Below are 22,581 nucleotides of genomic sequence, written 5' to 3' on the forward strand. Positions count from 1 at the left end.
CTAGACCCCCTTTAACAATACATTTTTTCCTATAACTCGAATAGTATTATAACTAAAAAATCCATCACTCATTTAAGAAATGTGCGTGCACTGTAAAAAAAAGTCCAGAAAACTTTTAAAAATGTCATTAGCATTCAAAAATAATGTTCGTGACAGTAGAAGATCTATGCCCGTTTCAAAAATATCTTTGTGACATTTAAAAAATGTTAATACAAGGTAAAAAATAAATGTTCACATAATTTAGAAAAAAGTTGTTTTGCACCATTAAAAAAATGCTTATGCAATGTCAAAAAATGTTTATATGACTAAAAAAATGTTTGTAGTTTAGAATAATGTTTGTATCATTCAAAAAAAGGTTTGTGATACAACATAAAAAATCGTGTAGTTTCAAAAACAAAATGTACCATTCAAAAAAATGTTCATTACATTTAACAAAAAATTCACACATTTCATAAAAATGTACATGACATTTAAAAAAATTGTGCAAAGTAAAAAAAATCATGTAGTTTTGAAAGATGTTTCGTACCATTCAGAAAAGTATTCAACATATATTTGTAAATGTTTAACATTTCTTCAAAGAAAATGTTCCAAACATGTATTTGAAAAATGTTCAACATGTATCAAAAAAAAAATGCCCAAGTATAAGAAAAATGTATAACATGTATTTAAAAAGTTGACATGTATTTTGAAAAAATAAGAAGAAAGAGAATAAAAGGAAGAGCAATTTGTAATGCCAAAGAAAATTCGTAAAGAACCGCAGAGAAGAAAAAAGAAAAGGTAAAAAAACAGGAAGTAGAAAGAAAAAAATGAAAAACAGAAAAAGAAAAATGAAAGAAAAAACGAACACAAAAGAAAACCAGAGCGAAGCACGCCAAACCGGAAAAACCAGCATGAACGAACTGTTCCTGCGCGCACAGAAAAACCACTAGCTCGACCGGCCCGTTGGCAGGATCGCTGATGGCGAGAGAGACCTCTTGTCTCGCAGCGGGCGAGAAATAGCCCTGGCGTATCGGGTAGGTAAGATGCCAACAGAACCTGAGAAGGTTAGTCTCTGCACCTGACTTTTTGGCGTGAGGAACTGCTTGAGCAATGAATGATGAGCCCCATCTGGCTTGAGGTGAGCAAGTCCAAACGATAAAATGTTTGCTTCCTGTTCTATTTGGTGGAATTGCAGTCAAACTACTCTTCTTTCAGCTATTGCCATTTAGATTATTTTTAAAAAAAATATCTTTGCAGTCAAACTACTCTTCTTTCAGTTATTGCCATTTAGATTATTAAAAAAAATTATCTTACCCAACCTTTGCAGACTGTCCACGAGGGTCGCATCTACCAGCTGAAGCTGTTCTGTGACAAGGACTACCCCGAGAAGGCACCATCTGTTAGATTACATTCAAGATTACTTCATCTCTTCCTCGCTCCATGTCAATCAAAAGACTGTTTTACATTTGTTGCCGTGTTGATGCAGGTTGACCCGAAGAAGTTCAGTGTGCTAGCAAAACAATTTTGACCCAGCTGAAGAAAGATATGGCAGCAGCACAGAACCGCAAGTTGGTGCACCCTCCAGAAGGGACATTGTCTGCTGGCCCATCTCCAGTTTCAACAGCAGCGATCTACTCCCTCCGTTCCTAAATATAAGTATGAGATTTCACTATAAACTCCCTCCGTTCCTAAATATAAATATGAGATTTCACTATAAACCACATACGGATATACTCCATCCGTTCTTAAATACAAGTCTTTTTAGACATTTCAAATGGACTACAATATACGGATGTATGTAGACAGATTTTAGAGTGTAAATTCACTCATTTTGCTCCGTATGTAATCACTTGTTGGAATCTCTAAAAAGACTTATATTTGGGAACGGAGGAAGTATATAGATGCATTTTAGAGTGTAGATTCACTCATTTTGCTCCGTATGTGGTCCATAGTGGAATCCCTCCAAAGACTTATATTTAGGAACGGAGAAAGTACATCACTCCCATGGGATTTGAATTATACCATCCATCACACAGAGACTACATATAAAACAGAAATGCGCTTCCTAGGCCCAACGACACAACAATTTTGCTTCACTGCTCTTCTAGCAGTAAGGCCATCACATATTACAGTTTAAAACTACGTAAGAAGGAATAGCTAAATCTTCTTCTGACGTCAAAATTTTGAATCGTTTCTTAAATCAGACCGCAGGGGCCTTTTGGTTGCCCATTCCAAATAAATTCTCAAACAATTTTGAAGCCATCGGAGGAACTGTCATCGGTACCGGGGCCATGAAATTAGCAATCTTCTCGTGGACACTGTACCTGAAAAAGACATAAACAGGTTGATAGCAATTCCATGGAAGAAAATCGACTACACCCAAAGTAAGCCTACCTTATCTTTCTGCTCTTTGAAGCACGGCGGTCAACAAGTTTTCTCTTCTTGTGCTGCTTCTTCCTCAGAGCATAAAATGCGGATTCTGCGAACATTGCAGCACCATGGTCCATCAGTGCATTCAGGGCAACAACAAAAAGAGATGTGCAGGTGAACACTAGTTGGATATGAACTAACCAGATGCCCCCGTATCACATGACTCGAGAAACTCCTTGAGAAGTTGATGATAAAATTCAGAATCATCGATGAGTTCAGGATCACCTTCCACATCTTTGCCCTGAGTTGCAACAAGGGGTGAACATATGAGACAAGGAAGGGCACTACACACCACATCCTAAATAGTCAGCGAGATAAATAACTGAGGCTGCATGAAGTTTCGCCTCAATGGAAGAAATGAACTACACTAGAACACATAACACAAAATCTGAATAGAACAAATGAGACAAGCAAGCTTGAAATAATTTAACTAAAGAATGAGGTATTGCTCAAACCTCCACAGCAGTAGCAGGCTGTGCTGCACTAAAATGAATGAGAAGACACAAACCAATCATTATAATTAGAAGTAGAACTGAACTGGTGGCCCTTTACAATTGATGAATCTAAAATACCTCCCCAAATACACCAACATCAGATTTCCGCAGGTACATCCTGTTAATCATCCTGCTTGGGTCCCTCATATAACCAGCAACTTGGTCACTTATGTTCTGTTCTCATAACAGGGGAAAGCAGAGGTTTTAGCATTGTAGATATCTAAGCATGTTCCACAATAACAAAGTACTATAAGTAGTTAAATAGGCATTCAGCTAACCTGATTAAATGCGTGCAACCTTCCTTTCAGTGCAGCAGCGCCAGTTGTGACCTGTGTTTTCCTCTGCCATTTATCTATCTCAGTATTTCTGAACAGGGTTATTCTGTACAAAAACCATGATATCAAACGCTGTTTTATGCTGCTGTATATGTGCAGAAAGTCAAGAAGAAGAAAAACAGCCCAAGCAAAATACATACAAGTGCAATTTGACAAGTTCTAGAACTGACACACCAAGTCTGGTTTTCCAGTTACCGCCTTTTTTTAACAGAAAATATCTGCTTAGTGCCTTTATATTAGTTTGTGTATACTTATAATCATTTATCCAGTGCATGCTAACTTAAGGATTCGCCAATATGGTGGAACTAATTTTTTTTCTTGCTGGATGTTAGTCTCAATACAAGTTACCAAATTCACCAACATTAATCAGGAATAAGTAGCAACTTAGCAATCTACTCCCTCCGTCCCATAATGTAAGACGTTTTTTGACACTACACTAGTATCAAAAAACGTCTTACATTATGGGACGGAGGGAGTAGAAAACAATGTCTGTAAAGATGAAACCCAAAAAGGAAAGAAAAAGTAGCAGCGCCAAACAAACAATTCGCTAACTCAAATGCATTTAAGAAACCATTATAATACAGGAGCAGGGGAGAGTTTAAATGATCGGTATTAAGCATAAAACACATTCTACTGGTATGATACGGTATAAAAGCACAAAGCGCATTATACTGGTATATGAGTGCAGAACTGCATAAGTGCTGATTAACAAAAGATCTGCTGCTATGCAAGACACTGTAACACATTGAAGAGTATATCCCACAGTACTTCATCACAGTCTCTTTTAGTGCAAAAGGTTACCTTGTCTGCACTTTCTGCATTTGCAACCACTCGTCATTCTCTCCAGTTGAATTAGGCAAAGTATCTGTCACTAAGTCGGGATTAACAAACGTTTTGAGGCATCTTTCGGAATGAGAGAGACTGGATTACAGTAGTACCTTTAAAAATCCTCCTTTGCAGCCTGGTTCCGCTCTAGTAAAGCCTGCAGGTAGTTTTGGGGAGCATATTGTGGGCAGTAAGAAAACCTGGACTAACAAATGTATAGACTATACTGTAGTGTTGAAGCGAAAAACATGAGCAGGTGCCCGAACCTCCTGCAGCTCAAGCATGGAGCCAAGAGTCTGTTTCGATGAATCCAACAGATCAACATATGCTTGCTCTATCTCCTGATCGTGACTGCAGAACCTTGACTTGGTGGAATCCTGCAAGAACAGAACAGTATATACATTAGAACGCGGCCTACAATCATGCATTCTTCAGAAGTAAAATCAATTACGATGAATAAACGAAGATGAATGTTACGGCCATGGGAGAGAAACAGACCTTGGGAAGCTTGTTTGAAGTGGTAAATGCCTTTTGCAGCAAGAATCTCATTTCCAGGGTCTTATCCCATAGTGCCTTCAGTAAACAGAAATTGGATGTAAAGGTTAATAATTTGAAAGCTTAAATACAAATGAATGTGAAGGATAGCTGCGCAATAGCACATAATACCTTTTGGTTTTTGACTGCCTGGCCTCTCGAGGCATCATCATCCCTGTGCTGTTTCAATGTCTGAAGAATGCTTCTGCGGGTGAAAGAAAAAAAATATGTGCTTATGCAGAACTAGAAGAGAAGAAATACAAGTGAGATGATGAAGCGGATTGTAAAGTAAACCGTGTGAAAGTGTGGCATGTAGAGGACGGGTGGAAGGGAACATTACTGTTGACTGGCCTGGAGGGTGCGATACTCCTCCTCGAGCTCCCCCATCTCACCATCATCCTCCTCTTCATGGCCGCTCTCCTCGTCATGGTCGATCTCCTCGTCGCTCTAACCAAATAGAGACAGGCACAAAATAGCTAAGCAATCAAAGTATATAGTATATGAACAAAAGGAAAATGAGAGGGGGTGGAGAGTTACGGCAGAGAAATCTTGGTCATCGTCATTGGCAGCGCTCCCTGCGGGGAAGAAGCCGTCCTCTGGGTCGGAGTTGTCGTGGAGGTTGAGGTCGGAGTCGCTGCCGGAGTCGGAAGAAGCCTCCGAAAGGGGAGGGGAAGGGGAAGGTGCTGCCTTGCGGCGCTTGAGTACGAGTGGCGCCATCTCCTCCTCGGCGGAAAGAGGAGGGAAAGCTTGCCTGACGAGACAGAAGAGGAAGGAGAGGCTTCTCTTTCAGTTGCAGGCCTCCGGAAGGGTATCCGCAAAACCTCAAAGAAGCAATTAATCCCTGTCGAGCTCACCTCAGTCAGCCGGCAGAGCTTAGGCTGGTGCGGCGTGCGGGAGCAAGAGAGGCAACCGCCGGCGTTCTCCGGCGTCGCGGGGCAGGACGGCGCAGCCAAGCAGCGGGGTGGATGAAGCGGGGCAGGAGAAGGTAGGAAGGTGGGGCGTAAGCGGGTCAAGTCAGCCGCCGATGTGCAGGCTCCGCGCTTGAGAAGGCAGCCGTCGACGTGCAGGCGCCGCGCCGCCGTCGATTGAGTTTGGTGGTTCGGGAATGCACCACCGCCAGCGCCTAGGGGTGAGGAAAGTTGGGGTTTGAGCAATTTGCTAATCGGGTTGGGCCTATCTAAAGAAATTGCTAGTTGGGTTGGGCCTATCTAAAAAATGCTAGTTGGGTTGAGCCTGGAGAATGTACAAAATGCTAGTTGGGTTGGGCCTATCTGCAAAAGCTAGTTGGGTTGGGCTCTCGTTCTATCCAGCGCATCAGCGCATGAATCTTCTAAAAAAAAGAGTCCGCGACGGAACCGAGCGCTAAAGTTTCCTATAAAAAAGAACCGAGCGCTAAACAGTGACTTTTCCCATGACCAGAACAATGACCTGACGTTGTAACGGGATATAAATATTCTAATAGGTTAGCTTATGATTTACCTGTAAATAATAATATGATTATGTAAATAAATATTCATCAATTTCTGACCATGAATTACTTTATATTTTGATTAGAAGTTTGGTAAGTAATTAAAATGAAATTGGTTCAGAAGGTAAATAAATTAAGATAATTGATTAGCATATACATGAAAGGCTGAACGAAGGGGTGGTGGGAAGAAAGATTAAATAGAACCATACGTTCTTTTTAAGTACTCCCTCCTTCCCAAAATATAAGGCGCCGATTGACTTTTCTGGTCTTTGTTCCATAAATTTGACTATGATTTTAACGTATTATAAAATTAGTATACAGATATATGAAATGAGTAGGGCGTTTCGGCGCCCAGGCTCATCTGCATCCGGTTAGAAAACAATTCGTAAAAAATTCAAAAAAAAATTAATATTTTTTTGTGCGGTAGACAATTTGATGCGTGAGGCTGCTCCAAATTTCAAGTCATTTGGACATCTGAGCAGCTCTTGGAAAAAAAGACAAATCGTGGCAAAACAATACATGAACAGTGAATATTTTTACAGACCCCAATTTGTCTTTTTCGCTGTGAGCTCCTCAGATGTCCAAATGATTTCAAAATTGGAGCGGACCTCACGAATCAAAGTGTCTACATCACAAAAAAAATTGGAATTTCTGAAAATTTTCTAGTATTTATTTTAATTTTTTTCGTCAGCGCGGGTGCAGATGAGCTTGGTGCAGAGATGGATTTTCGGAAATAAAACTGTTTTGTAAGACAAATACCAAGATGTCGTTTATACATGTGCAATTCATGTATTTTTGATATATATTAGTGGTCAAAGTCGTGCAAAGTCAATCGCGCCTTATATTTTGGGAAGGAGGGAGTAGCAGAGATTGATACACTATAACAGGTGTCTCGTGTCAAGTTGGCAATAACTTTATGGGTGATCTGGTGGGCTAGGAGGAAGATGATTCATTAGCCTATTTTTTAAAGTTCGTCGACTACACACCAGCTCGTTAGCAGGTTCAAAGACAAGCTTGACAGGATGTTGACGACAAGTGTGAAAGTGATCAACTCATCAATTAATGCTACGGCGAGACTGAAAGCCCCTCCAACCGGGTATGCTAAAATTAACATAGACATAGCCATTGTGAGATCTCATGCAGGAGGAGCTGCAGCGAGAGTTTGCCGAGATGCACATGGCAACTATCTGGGTAGCTCGTCATTGGTGATCCATGGGGTGACTGACATAGCTACACTTGAAGTTGTAGCATATCGCGAGGCCTTGTCCATCATAGAGGATCTTCGTCTACAAAGCTTCATCATAACATCAAACTCAAAACAGGTAGTAAATGACATTGCTAGAGGTATCTATGGGAGATATGAAGCCATCATCAGTGAGATCCAAATGCACTCAGAGATGTTCAACTGCAAATTCACTTTTGAATGACGAGTTGTCGATACTGAAGCCGATAGTTCAGCCATTTTTTCTTATTCTCTTGATTAGAGGCGATGCGTTTGGTTGATCCAACGTCATGGTCATTTGTGTCCCACTTCACGCAGATTTTGAGCAATAAAACTTGGCCTTGCCCCTAAGAAATTCTTATTCCGCTACATAACAGAAAGTTTGATGGAAGCTTTGGCATTTCAAGGTAGCATCAAAACACCTCCTCAAAGAAAAGCACCATCAAAACTGAAAGTGTTCTGGTGCGTTTGGCAAAGTCTTCTCTTTTAGCTGCTTATCTTTTTCGACAAATACTGAATTTTATTAACTTAAATAAAGCATCAGAGTAATACAAAACACAATAAGTACATATGCGGTCTCTGCATCCGCACTTGTGCAACTTGTCGACAAAGGACTCCTGTGCCCATGTCGGAGCTTGTGGCTCGACGAAAGGACTAAAGACATATCTTCAGCTGCGGGAGCGTTAGTCTTAACGGCAAAGACTTGAGAACCTGTCGGAGTCTGCTGCTCATCGGCAAGCTTGGCGTTATCTCCGGAAACTTCCTTGTCGGTGGCTGCTGGGAACTCTACCGGAAAGTACTTGCCGGTGTTCAACTTCCTTCTCTTATTCTACCTTGTTGATGGTGTTATGGATGGCTGAGTCAAATGGAGCACAAAAGTCCCTAGTTCCACAGGTAACTTGAGGGCGGCACGTTTTGACAGATCATCAGCGATGCTATTTTTCGCACGAGAATGTGCTCTGTTTGCAATCCATCAAAGTGCTCTTCCAATTTACTCACTTCATCAACGTATGCTTCCATCAATGGGCTTTGATAATCCCTGTTTACTTGCTTCACAACAAGTTGTGAGTCGCCCCTGATAATGAGCTTTCTGATTCCAAGGTCTACAGTTATCATGAGACCAGCAAGTAGCCCTTCATACTCAGCAGTGTTGTTTGTTGCTTTCTCCCTGAGAAAGTGCATTTGAACTACGTACTTGAGGTGCTCTTCGGTTGGTGCGACAAGCAGCACTCTGGCGCCGGCGCCTTGTAGCGAAAAAGGCCCATCAAAGTACATAATCCAATCTTGAGTTGCTTCCTTGACGGGGAGAGAAGTGTCTTGATTCTCTTCGTCTGGCGTTGGCGTCCATTCTACAATGAACTCTGCGAAATCTCTGCTCTGTATGGTTGGAGTACTTCCAAACTTGAGATCAAAACTTGACAATTCCAACGCCCACTCCACAATTCTGCCGGTTGCATATGGATTTCTCAAAATCCTCCGCATCAGAAAGCTAGTGACGACAGTGATTTGGTGTGCTTGGAAGTGGTGGTGCAGCTTTCTTGAGGCCATGAGAAGACCGAAAAGTAGTTTCCGCACACCAGAATATCTTGACCTAGCCCCTGGAGAAGAGAACTGACAAAATAGATTGGTCGCTGCACCAACTTCTTCTTCGGCACTACTTGCTGTTCTGTTACATCTGCTTGTTCTACATTTGACTTGTCGGCACTTGGATTTGCCGGAGAGGATTACGGCTTGTCGCTTGACAATTTTGCATATGCTGCTCCTTTGCCTTAAGCTTCCCTCTCAGCCACTAGTGCAATGCTAACCACTTGATTCGTTGTCGCGAAGTATAGCAACAACGACTCTTGTGGCTTTGGCGCAACTAGCGTTAGCGTAGAGGAGAGGTACTTCTTCAAATCTTGCAGTGCGGCCTCCGCTTCTGGCATCCATTTCATTGGACCTGCCTTTTTCAAAATTTTGAAAAACGGCAAGGCAGGCTCAGCAGATTTGGAGATGAACCTGCTTAATGCAGCAATGCAGCCGGTAAGACGACGCACATCCTTGACGCGCTTTGGTGCTTCAATCTGCTCAATTTCTTTGATCTTGTCGGCATTTGCTCCAATTCCATGCTGAGACACAACGAACCCGAGAAGCTTGTCCGATGGAACGCCAAACACACACTTCTCAGGGTTGAGCTTCAAATTGATCCTGCGCAGATTTGCAAACGTCTCTTCTAGGTCTTGTATGAGGGTTGCTTTGTCCTTGGTTTTGACCACTATGTCATCCATATATGCTTCCACATTCTTGTGCAGCAGGGGTCCAAAATCAATCTGGACTGCTCTTGCAAATGTAGAACCAACACTCTTCAATCCGAAAGGCATATGTATAAAGCAATATGTGTCACATGGAGTGATGAATGTGGTTTTCCCTCATTATCCTTGGACATGAAAATCTGATGATAACCAAAATAAGCATCAAGGAAAGAGGGTAAATCACAACTGGCAGTGGAGTCCACAATATGGTCGATGTGCGGCAAGGAAAAAGGATCTTTTGGACAAGCTTTATTGATGTCAGTGTAATCAATACAAAGTCTCTATTTTCCATTTGCCTTGCGGACTACAACTGGATTGGCCAACCATGTTGGATGGAGGACTCTTCTGACCAGGCCTGCCGCTTCTAGTTTCTTGATCTCTTCGGCAATGAACTATTGTCGTTCCAAAGCTTGCTTCTTGACCTTCTACTTGATGGGCCGCGCATGAGGGTAGACAGCAAGGTGGTGCTCAATTACCTCCCTGGGAACACCGCGGATGTCAAATGGTTGCCACGCAAACACATCGACATTCTCCCACAGGAAGAAAACGAACGCGCTTTCCTATTTGTCATCGAGGGTGGAACTTGTAGTGAAAGTACCACCCAAGTCGTCCTCCTTGGCAGATACTTTCTTAGTTGCTGGTGGAGCTGCTTTGGATTTCTTGCTCTTGCCGGCAGAGCTCTCCGGCACGTCCTCAACTAGAGCGCAGCACTCCGAAGAGGTGCACTTCCGGAGTCCTTGTCAGAGGTCTTGCCGGTCTTCTTCCTCTTCTCCCCCCCCCCCCCGGGAGCTTTGTCGGCAGGAGTAAGTGCCTTGGCGGCAGATGCTGCAACTGCTTCCCTATAGAGTTGATCAGCGCAAATGATCGCATCCTTCTTGTCGGAATTGATGGTGATGACACTCATCGGCCCCGGCATCTTCAATGTGTTGTAGGCATAGTGTGATGCTGCCATGAACTTAGCCAGTGTGGGGTGGCCAAGAATCCCATTATATAGCAATGGAATCTTGACGATGTCGAAGACGATCTTCTCTATCTTGTAGTTTAGCTCACTGCCAAATGTCACCGGTAGTGTGATCTTGCCCTTCGGCTGACTTCTTCCCAGATTGATCCCTTGAAATGTGCATGTCTTCTTGAGATATTCATCAGAAATTTGCAGCCTCTTGATCACATCTGGTGAGATCAAGTTCAAGCCAGCCCCACCATCAACCAACATCTTTGTCACTTTGAGGTTGCATATTATCGGTGAAACCAACAACGGCAAGCACCTGACCGCAGTTGTGCGGTCAGGGTGGTCCTCGGCGTAAAAAATGATGGGCGTGTTGGACCATTTGAGTGGCTTCTAGGCATCAACTGCTGGCTTTGCTGCATTGACCTCACGCACCCACTGCTTAAGTTGATGATGAGAGGAGTGCAAAGATGCACCTGCGTCAATGCACATGGCTTTTGTGGCTTTCTGGAATTCATGCTCATTGGACTCGTCGCCGTCCTCTTGGTCCTCTGATTACCCACAAGTATAGGGGATCGCTTGTAGCCTTTTTCAATAAATAAGAGTGTCGAACCCAACGAGGAGCTAAAGGTAGAACAGATATTCTCTCAAGTTCTATCGACCACCGATACAACTCTACGCACACTTAACGTTCGCTTTACCTAGAACAAGTATGAAACTATTTTGTAGGTGATAGGATAGGTTTGCAAGATAAAACTAGATGTACTTAGCAAGAATAAAACTATGAGTAATTTGCAAGATAATAAAATTTAGTTGTTTAGTAGAAAGATTTTGTCACACAAGAAAGTTATTTCTCCCTAGGCAATCAATAACTAGACTGATAATCATTATTGCAATTTTATATGAGGGAGAGGCATGAGCTAACATACTTTATGTACTTGGATCATATGCACTTATGATTGGAACTCTAGCAAGCATCCGCAACTACCAAAGATCATTAAGGTAAAACCCAACCATAGCATTAAGTATCAAGTCCTCTTTATCCCGTACGCAACAACCCCCTTACTCGGGTATAAACTTTTGTCACTCTCGCCACCCACCATAAGCGAATCATGAACGTATTGCAAAACCCTACAGCGGGAATCCCTCACGCTTGCGCGACACATAGGGCATCATAGGACAGCACCAAAATAAAACATACAACTCAAGCCAATCACAATCATCGATCAACCCACAGGACAAAACAAATCTACTCAAACATCATAGGATGGCCACACATCATTGGATAATAATATGTAGCATTAAGCTACATGTTTAAGTAGAGATTACAGTAGGGAGAAGAGGTGTTACACCGTTTCATAGAGGGAGATAGAGTTGGTGGTGATGGTGGCGAAGTTGTTGATGTAGCTCGCCATCATGATGGTTTGCCCCAGCGGCGTTCTGGCGTCACCGGGAGAGAGGGGGAGAGAGCCCCCTCCTTCTTCTTCTTCCTTGGACTCCCCCTAGATATGAGGAGAGTTCCCCCTCTAGTCCATGGCCGCCATGTCGGCGGAGGAGCAGGAGCCCCTCCGAGATTGGATCCCTCTCTGTTCTCTTCTGTTTTGCGTTCCTGTTTTCTGGCCCTTCACCATTTCTTAAATTCCTGGAGATCCGTAACTCTGATTGGGCTGAAATTTTAACATGATTTTTTTCCGGATATTATCTTTCTTGCGCCGAAAGAAGGGGGTCAACCAACCTATGAGGAGCTCACTAGGCACCACGGCGCGCCAGACCCCCCTGGCGCGCCCTGATGCCTAGTGGGCCCCTCAAGCATCGTCTCGCGTTGATTCTTCTTCCAAAAATTCACACATATTCCAAAATAAATCTCCGTAAATTTTCATTGCGTTTGGACTTCGTTTGATATGGATATTCTGCGAAACAAAAAACATGCTGATACGTCCATTTTGCATCATGTTTTCCTACTGTTATTTATAATGTTTTTATGCATAATAATGCTTTATGTAGTAATTCTAATGACTTCTCTCTCATAATACGCAAGGTTTACACAAAGAGGGAGAATGTCGACAGCTGGAATTCTGGACCTGAAAAGCTACGTCAGAGTTACCTATTCTGCACATCTCCAAATGAGCTGAAAATTTATGGAGAATTATTTTGCAATATATGAAAACTATTGGATCAAATAACTACCAGAGGAGGCCCACCAGGTGGGCACAACCCAGCGCGCTGATACGTCTCCAACGTATCTATAATTTTTTATTGCTTCATGCTATATTATATTCTGTTTTGGATGATTAATGGGCTTTATTATACACTTTTATATCATTTTTGGGACTAACCTATTAACCGGAGGCCCAGCCCAAATTGCTGTTGTTTTTGCCTGTCTTAGTGTTTCGCAGAAAAAGAATATCAAACGGAGTCCAAACGGAATGAAACCTTCGGGAACGTGATTTTCGGAATGAACGTGATCCAAAGGACTTGGACCCTACGTCAAGAAAGCAACCAGGAGAGCACGAGGCAGGGGGCGCGCCTACCCCCCCCCCCAGGCGCGCCCTCCACCCTCGTGGGGCCCACGTTGCTCCATCGACATACTTCTTCCTCCTATATATACCTACGTACCCCCAAACCAACAGAAGCATCCACGAAAACCTAATTCCACCGCCGCAACCTTCTGTACCCGTGAGATCCCATCTTGGGGCCTTTTCCAGCGTCCTGCCGGAGGGGGCATTGATCACGGAGGGCTTCTACATCAACACCATGGCCTCTCCGATGATGTGTGAGTAGTTTACCTCAGACCTTCGGGTCCATAGTTATTAGCTAGATGGCTTCTTCTCTCTTTTTGGATCTCAATACAAAGTTCTCCACGATTCTCGTGGAGATCTATTCGATGTAATCTTCTTTTGCGGTGTGTTTGTTGAGACCGATGAATTGTGGGTTTATGATCAAGTTTTCTATGAACAATATTTGAATCTTCTCTAAATTCTTTTATGTATGATTGGTTATCTTTGCAAGTCTCTTCGAATTATCAGTTTGGTTTGGCCTACTAGATTGATCTTTCTTGCAATGGGAGAAGTGTTTAGCTTTGGGTTCAATCTTGCGGTGTCCTTTCCCAGTGACAGCAGGGGTAGCAAGGCATGTATTGTATTGTTGCCATCGAGGATAACAAGATGGGGTTTATATCATATTGCATGAGTTTATCCCTCTACATCATGTCATCTTACTTAAAGCGTTACTCCGTTCTTATGAACTTAATACTCTAGATGCATGCTGGATAGCGGTCGATGTGTGGAGTAATAGTAGTAGATGCAGGCAAGAGTCGGTCTACTTGTCTCGGACGTGATGCCTATATACATGATCATACCTAGATATTCTCATAACTATGCTCAATTCTATCAATTGCTCAACAGTAATTTGTTCACCCACCGTAATACTTATGCTCTTGAGAGAAGCCACTAGTGAAACCTATGGCCCCCGGGTCTATTTTCCATCATATTAATCTTCCAACACTTAGCTATTTCTGTCGCCGTTTATTTTGCTTTATTTTACTTTGCATCTTTATCATAAAAAATACCAAAAATATTATCTTATCATATCTATCAGATCTCACTCTCGTAAGTGACAGTTGAGGGATTGACAACCCCTTTATCGCGTTGGTTGCGAGGTTCTTGTTTGTTTGTGTAGGTGCGAGGGACTCGTGCGTGGTCTCCTACTGGATTGATACCTTGGTTCTCAAAAACTGAGGGAAATACTTACGCTACTTTACTGCATCACCCTTTCCTCTTCAAGGGAAAACCAACGCAGTGCTCAAGAGGTAGCAAGAAGGATTTCTGGCGCCGTTGCCGGGGAGATCTACGCCAAGTCAAGTCAAGTCAAGACATACCAAGTACCCATCACAAACTCATCTCCCTCGCATTACATTATTTGTCATTTGCCTCTCGTTTTCCTCTCCCCCACTTCACCCTTGCCGTTTTATTCGCCCTCTCTTTTCCATGCGCCTCTTTTTTCGCTTGCTTCTTGTTTGCTCGTGTGTAGGATTGCTTGCTTGTCACGATGGCTCAAGATAATACTAAATTGTGTGACTTTACCAATACCAACAACAATGATTTTCTGAGCACTCCGATTGCTCCTCTTACCGATACCGAGTCTTGTGAAATTAATGCTGCTTTGTTGAATCTTGTTATGAAAGATCAATTCGCCGACCTTCCTAGTGAAGATGCCGCTACCCATCTAAATAGCTTCGTTGATTTGTGTGATATGCAAAAGAAAAAAGATGTGGACAATGATATTGTTAAATTGAATCTATTTCCTTTTTCGCTTAGAGATCGTGCTAAAACTTGGTTTTCATCTTTGCCTAAAAATAGTATTGATTCTTGGAATAAGTGCAAAGATGCTTTTATCTCTAAGTATTTTCCTCCCGCTAAAATCATCTCTCTTAGAAACGATATTATGAATTTTAAGCAACTTGATCATGAACATGTTGCACAAGCTTGGGAGATGATGAAATTAATGATACGTAATTGCCCCACACATGGTTTGAATCTTTGGATGATTATACAAATTTTTTATGCCGGATTGAACTTTGCTTCTAGAAATCTTCTAGATTCGGCCGCGGGAGGCACTTTTATGGAAATCACTTTAGTAGAAGCTACCAAACTCCTAGATAATATTATGGTTAATTATTCTTAATGGCACACCGAAAGATCTACTAATAAAAAAGTGCATGGGATAGAAGAAATTAATGTTTTGAGTGGAAAGATGGATGAACTTATGAAATTATTTGCTACTAAAAGTGTTTCTTCTGATCCTAATGATATGCCTTTGTCTACTTTGCTTGAGAATAATAACGAATCTATGGATGTGAATTTTGTTGGTAGGAATAATTTTGGTAACAACGCGTATAGAGGAAACTTTAATCCTAGGCCGTATCCTAGTAATTCCTGTAATAATTATGGTAATTCCTACAACAATTCTTATGGAAATTTTAATAATATGCCCTCTGAATTTGAGACTAGTGTTAAGGAGTTTATGAATTCACAAAAAAAATCAATGCTTTGCTTGAAGAAAAATTGCTCAAAGTTGATGAATTGGCTAGGAATGTTGATAGAATTTCTCTTGATGTTGATTCTTTGAAACTTAGATCTATTCCTCCTAAGCATGATATCAATGAGTCTCTCAAAGCCATGAGAATTTCCATTGATGAGTGCAAAGAAAGAACCGCTAGGATGCATGCTAAGAAAGATTGCTTTGTGAAAGCGTGTTCTTCTAGTTTCTATGAAAATAAAGATGAAGATCTAAAAGTTATTGATGTGTCCCATATTAAATCTTTGTTTTGCAATATGAATCTTGATAATGATGGGACTGAATATGAGCTACATTTACCTAGAAGGCGTTCCAAAAATTCGGAGTCTTTAGATCTTGATGCTAAAATTAGTAAAAGTGGGATTGAAGAGATCAAAACTCTAGATATTAATGAACCCACTATTTTGGATTTCAAGGAATTTAATTATGATAATTGCTCTTTGATAGATTGTATTTCCTTGTTGCCAATCCGTGCTAACTTCTCCTCATGCTTATAGCCAAAATAAAGCTTTTACTAAACATATCGTTGATGCTTTGATGCAATCTTATGAAGAAAAACTTGAGTTGGAAGTTTCTATCCCTAGAAAACTTTATGATGAGTGGGAACCTACTGTTAAAATTAAAATTAAATATCATGAATGCTATGCTTTATGTGATTTGGGTGCTAGTGTTTCCACAATTCCAAAAACTTTATGCGATTTGCTAGGTTTCCGTGATTTTGATGATTGCTCTTTAAACTTGCACCTTGCGGATTCCACCATTAAGAAACCTATGGGAAGAATTAATGATGTTCTTATTGTTGCAAATAGGAACCATGTGCCCGTAGATTTTATTGTTCTTGATATAGATTGCAATCCTTCATCTCCTATTATTCTTGGTAGACCTTTCCTTAGAACGATTGGTGCAATTATTGATATGAAGGAAGGGAATATCAGATTCCAATTTCCGTTAAAGAAAGGCATGGAACACTTCCCTAGAAAGAAAATTAAAATGCCATATGAATCTATTATGAGAGCCACTTATGGATTGCCTACCAAAGATGACAATACCTAGATCTATCCATGCTTTTATGCCTAGCTAGGGGCGTTAAACGATAGCGCTTGTTGGGAGGCAACCCAATTTTATTTTTTAGTTTTTTTTGCTTTTTGCTTCTGTTTAGGAATAAATATTTGATCTAGCCTATGGTTAGATTTGTTTTTATGTTTTAATTAGTGTTTGTGCCAAGTTAAACCTATAGGATCTTCTTGGATGATAGTTATTTGATCTTGCTGAAAATTCGAGAAACTTTCTGTTCCCGAAAACAATTGTTAAAAATCACCAGAACGTGATAAAATATTGATTCCAATTACTGCTGATCAATAAACAAATTGTCTAGGTCTTCCTATTTTGGCTGAATTGTTTGAGTTCCAGAAGTTTGCGTTAGTTACAGATTACTACAGACTGTTCTGTTTTTGACAGATTCTGTTTTTCGTGTGTTGTTTGCTTATTTTGATGAATCTATGGCTAGTAAAATAGTTTATAAACCATAGAGAAGTTGGAATACAGTAGGTTTAACACAAATATAAATAAAGAATGAGTTCATTACAGTACCTTGAAGTGGTCTTTTGTTTTCTTTCGCTAACGGAGCTCACGAGATTTTCTGTTAAGTTTTGTGTTGTGAAGTTTTCAAGTTCTGGGTAAAAGATGTGATGGATTATGGAACAAGGAGTGGCAATAGACTAAGATTGGGGATGCCCATGGCACCCCAAGATAATCTAAGGACACCAAAAATCCAAAGCTTGGGGATGCCCCGGAAGGCATCCCCTCTTTCGTCTACTTCCATCGGTAACTTTACTTGGAGCTATATTTTTATTCACCACCTGATATGTGTTTTGCTTGGAGCGTCTTGTATGATTTGAGTCTTTGCTTTTTAGTTTACCACAATCATTTTTTCTGTACACACCTTTTGAGAGAGACACACATGATTCAGAATTTATTAGAATACTCTATGCGGTTCGCTTATATCTTTTGAGCTACATAGTTTTTGCTCTAGTGCTTCACTTATATCTTTAAGAGCACGGCGGTGGTTTTGTTTTATAGAAACTATTATTCTCTCATGCTTCACTTATATTATTTTGAGAGTCTTAAACAGCATGGTAATTTGCTTAGTTGGGAAATTAATCCTAATATGCTAGGTATTCAAGACTAGTAAAAACTTTCTTATGAGTGTGCTGAATACTAAGAGAAGTTTGATGCTTGATGATTGTTTTGAGATATGGAGGTAGTGATATTAAAGTTGTGCTAGTTGAGTAGTTGTGGAATTGAGAAATACTTGTGTTGAAGGTTGCAAGTCCCGTAGCATGCACGTATGGTAAACGTTATGTAACAAATTTGAAACATGAGGTGTTCTTTGATTGTCTTCCTTATGAGTGGCGGTCGGGGACGAGCGATGGTCTTTTCCTACCAATCTATCCCCCTAGGAGCATGCGCGTAATGCTTGGTTTTTGATGACTTGTAGATTTTTGCAATAAGTATGTGAGTTCTTTATGACTAATGTTGAGTCCATGGATTATACGCACTCTTACCCTTCCATCATTGCTAGCCTCTTCGGTACCGTGCATTGCCCTTTCTCACATTGAGAGTTGGTGCAAACTTCGCCGGTGCATCCAAACCCCGTGATATGATACGCTCTGTCACACATAAACCTCCTTATATCTTCCTCAAAACAGCCACCATACCTACCTATTATGGCATTTCCATAGCCATTCCGAGATATATTGCCATGCAACTTTCCACCGTTCCGTTTATCATGACAAGTTCATCATTGTCATATTGCTTTTCATGGTCATGTAGTTGACATCGTATTTGTGGCAAAGCCACCGCTCATAATTTTTCATACATGTCACTCTTGATTCCTCGCCTATCCGGTATACTGCCGGAGGCATTCATATAGAGTCATACCTTGTTCTAGTATCGAGTTGTAATCATTGAGTTGTAAATAAATAGAAGTGTGATGATCATCATTCATAGAGCATTGTCCCAACAAAAAAAAGAAGAGAAAGGCCAAATAAAAAAAGGAAGGCCCCAAAAAAAGAGAAAAATGCTACTATCGTTTTTTTCCACACTTGTGCTTCAAAGTAGCACCATGATCTTCATGATAGAGAGTCTCTTGTTTTGTCACTTTCATACTCTAGTGGGAATTTTTCATTAGAACTTGGCTTGTATATTCCAACAATGGGCTTCCTAAAATGCCCTAGGTCTTCGTGAGCAAGCAAGTTGGATTCACACCCACTTAGTTTCTTTTGTTGAGCTCTTATGCATTTATAGCTCTAGTGCATCCGTTGCATGGCAATCCCTACTCCTTGCATTAACATCAATCGATGGGCATCTCCATAGCCTGTTGATTAGCCGCGTTGATGTGAGACTTTCTCCTTTTTTGTCTTCTCCACATAACCCCCATCATTATATTCTATTCCACCCATAGTGCTATATCCATGGCTCACGCTCATGTGCGTGAAGGTTGAAAAAGTTTGAGATTACTAAAGTATGAAACAATTGCTTGGCTTGTCATCGAGGTTGTGCATGATGAGAGCATTCTTGTGTGACGAAAATGGAGCATGACTAAACTATATGATTTTGTAGGGATGAACTTTCTTTGGCCATGTTATTTTGAGAAGACATAATTGCTTAGTTAGTATGCTTGAAGTATTATTACTTTTATGTCAATATTAAACTTTTGTCTTGAATCTTTCGGATCTGAATATTCATACCACAATTAAGAGGGTTACATTAAAAATTATGCCAAGTAGCATTCCGCATCAAAAATTCTGTTTTTATCATTTACCTACTCGAGAACGAGCATGAATTAAGCTTGGGGATGCTTGATACGTCTCCAACGTATCTATAATTTTTGATTGCTTCATGCTATAGTATATTCTGTTTTGGATGATTAATGGGCTTTATTATACACTTTTATATCATTTTTGGGACTAACCTATTAACCGGAGGCCCAGCCCAAATTGCTGTTTTTTTGCCTATTTCAGTGTTTCGCAGAAAAAGAATATCAAACGGAGTCCAAACGGAATGAAACCTTCGGGAACGTGATTTTCGGAACGAACGTGATCCAGAGGACTTGGACCCTACGTCAAGAAAGCAACCAGGAGAGCATGAGGTAGGGGGGCGCGCATACCCCCCAGGCGGGCCCTCCACCCTCATGGGGCCCACGTTGCTCCACCGACGTACTTCTTCCTCCTATATATACCTACGTACTCCCAAACCAACAGAAGCATCCACGAAAACCTAATTCCACCGCCGCAACCTTCTGTACCCGCCGCCCTCCACCCTCGTCATCACCAACAACTCTCCCACCTTTGCGAGGGCAATCTCCATCAACATCTTCAACAACACCATCTCCTCCCAAACCTTAGTTCATCTCTTGTGTTCAATCTTTGTACCGGAACCTTAGATTGGTGCTTGTGGGTGACTAGTAGTGTTGATTACATCTTATAATTGATTACTATATGGTTTATTTGGTGGAAGATTATATGTTCAGATCCATTATGCTATTCAATACCCCTCTGATCTTGAGCATGATTATCATTTGTGAGTAGTTATATATTTTTGTTCTTGAGGTCACGGGAGAAATCTTGTTGTAAGTAATCATGTGAACTTGATATGTGTTCGATATTTTGATGGTATGTATGTTGTGATTCCCTTAGTGGTGTCATGTGAATGTTGACTACATGGCACTTCACCTTATTAGGGCCTACGGGAATGCATTGTGCAGTAGTTATTAGATGATGGTTTGCTAGAGTGACAGAAGCTGAAACCCTAGTTTATGCGCTACTTCGGAAGGGACTGATTTGGATCCAAAAGTTTAATAGTATGGTTAGATTTTATCTTAATACTTTTCTCGTAGTTGCGGATGCTTGCGAGGGGGTTAATCATAAGTAGGAGGTTTGTTCAAGTAAGAACATCACCTAAGCACTGGTCCACCCACATATCAAATTATCAAAGTAGCGAACATGAATTAAACCAACATGATGAAAGTGACTAGATGAAATTCCCGTGTACCCTCAAGAACGCTTTGCTTATTATAAGAGACCGTTTTGGCCTGTCCTTTGCCAAAAAAGGATTGGGCTACCTTGCTGCACTTTATTTACCATTACTGTTACTTGCTCGTCACAAATTATCTTGCTATCAAATTACTTGTTACTGACAATTTCAGTGCTTGCAGAGATTACCTTGCTGAAAACCACTTGTCATTTCCTTCTGCTCCTCGTTGGGTTCGACGATCTTACTTATCGAAAGGACTAAGATTGATCCCCTATACTTTTGGGTCATCAAGGCTCTTTTCTGGCGCCGTTGCCGGGGAGTGAAGCGCTCTTGCTAAGTGGAAGTTGGTAATGAAAAATTATTACTACGTGCTGAAATTTATTGTCACTTGTTACTATGGAGAACAATCCTTTGAGGGGTTTGCTCGGGGTATCTTCACCTCGACCGGAACCACAATTAGTTTCCCCTCAACCTACTGCACCTACTGAAAATATTGGTTATGAAATTCCTTCAGGTGTGATAGAACAACTGCTAGCTAATCCTTATGTAGGAGATGGAACTGAATATCTTGATATGCACTTAATATATGTGGATGAAATATGTGGATTATTTAAGCTTGTAGGTTTATCCGGAGATGAAGTTAAGAAGAAGGTTTTCCCTTTATCTATGAAGGGAAAGGCATCGACATGGTATAGGCTATGCGATGATATTGGATCTTGGAACTGGAATCGATTGAAATTGGAGTTTCACCAAAAAAATATCCTATGCATCTAATTCATCGTGATCGGAATTTTATATATATATATATATATATATATATATATATATATATATATTTGGCCTCGTGAAGGAGAAAGTATCACTCTAGCTTGGGGGAGGCTTAAGTCAATGTTATATTCATGCCCCAATCATGAGCTCTCGAGAGAAACTATTACTACGAATTTTTATGCTCGGCTTTCTCGTGATGATCAATCCATGCTCTATACTTCTTGTATTGGTTCTTTTATGAAGAAGACTATTGAATTTAGGTGGGATCTTTTAAAAAGAATTAAACGCAACTCTGAAGATTGGGAAGTCGACTAAGGTAAAGAGTTAGGTATTAAGCTTTAGTTTGACTATGTTAAATCTTTTATGAATACTGATGCTTTTCAAAAGTTTAGCACTAAATATGGACTTGACTCTGAGATTGTAGCCTCTTTCTGTGAATCATTTGCTACTCATGTTGATCTCCCTATGGAGAAGTGGTTTAAATATCACCCCCTATTAAAGAAGAAATTAAAGAACCGGTAATAGCTAAAGAGGAAACTATTATTTACAATGTTGATCAAGTTGTGCCTACTGCTTATATTGAAAAACCACCTTTCCTTGTTAGGATAAAGGAACATGCTAAGGTTTCAACTATGGTTCGCAAAAGTAATATTAGAGCACCTAAACCTGCTGAACAGATTAAACTAGAACCTAGTGTTTCTATGGTTAAAGATCTCCTGGTAGAAAATATTGATGGGCATGTTATTTACTTTTGTGATGAAGCTGCTAGAATTGCCAAACCCGATGAAAAAGATAAACACAGACCCGTAGTTGGCATGCCTGTTGTCTCAGTTAAAATAGGAGATCATTGTTATCATGGTTTATGTGATTTAGGTGCTAGTGTCAGTGCTATTCCTTTTACCTTGTATCAAGAAATTATGAATGACATAGCACCCGCTGAAATAGAGGACATAGATGTTACTATTAAACTTGCTAATAGAGAAACCATCACACCACTTGGGATTGTTAGAGATGTTGAAGTCTTGTGTGGGAAAATAAAATACCCTACTGATTTTCCTTGGTTCCCCACAAGATGACTTTTTTCCCATTATCTTTGGTAGTCCTTTCTTGAACATTATCAATGCCACTATAGATTGTCATAAATAAACCGTTAGTGTTAGCTTTGGTGATGAGTCCCAT

General features: G+C 40.7%; 1 protein-coding gene across 1 annotated transcript; it reads right to left on the bottom strand.

Moving 5' to 3' along the window:
• Positions 1 to 1,921: 1,921 nt before the first annotated feature.
• LOC109745726 (uncharacterized) lies at positions 1,922 to 5,749 on the bottom strand. Its single transcript, XM_073500135.1, is given in 14 exon segments — positions 1,922 to 2,303; positions 2,374 to 2,458; positions 2,551 to 2,650; positions 2,865 to 2,894; positions 2,982 to 3,077; positions 3,182 to 3,284; positions 4,040 to 4,109; positions 4,169 to 4,220; positions 4,330 to 4,440; positions 4,562 to 4,636; positions 4,730 to 4,802; positions 4,938 to 5,044; positions 5,135 to 5,348; positions 5,452 to 5,749. Coding segments are annotated over 13 exon segments (1,206 nt in total). The 5' UTR covers positions 5,315 to 5,348; positions 5,452 to 5,749; the 3' UTR covers positions 1,922 to 2,179.
• Positions 5,750 to 22,581: the final 16,832 nt, after the last annotated feature.

The sequence above is a fragment of the Aegilops tauschii genome, chromosome 5, assembly GCF_002575655.3.
Source record: "Aegilops tauschii subsp. strangulata cultivar AL8/78 chromosome 5, Aet v6.0, whole genome shotgun sequence".
In the NCBI taxonomy this organism is placed as follows: Eukaryota; Viridiplantae; Streptophyta; class Magnoliopsida; order Poales; family Poaceae; genus Aegilops; species Aegilops tauschii.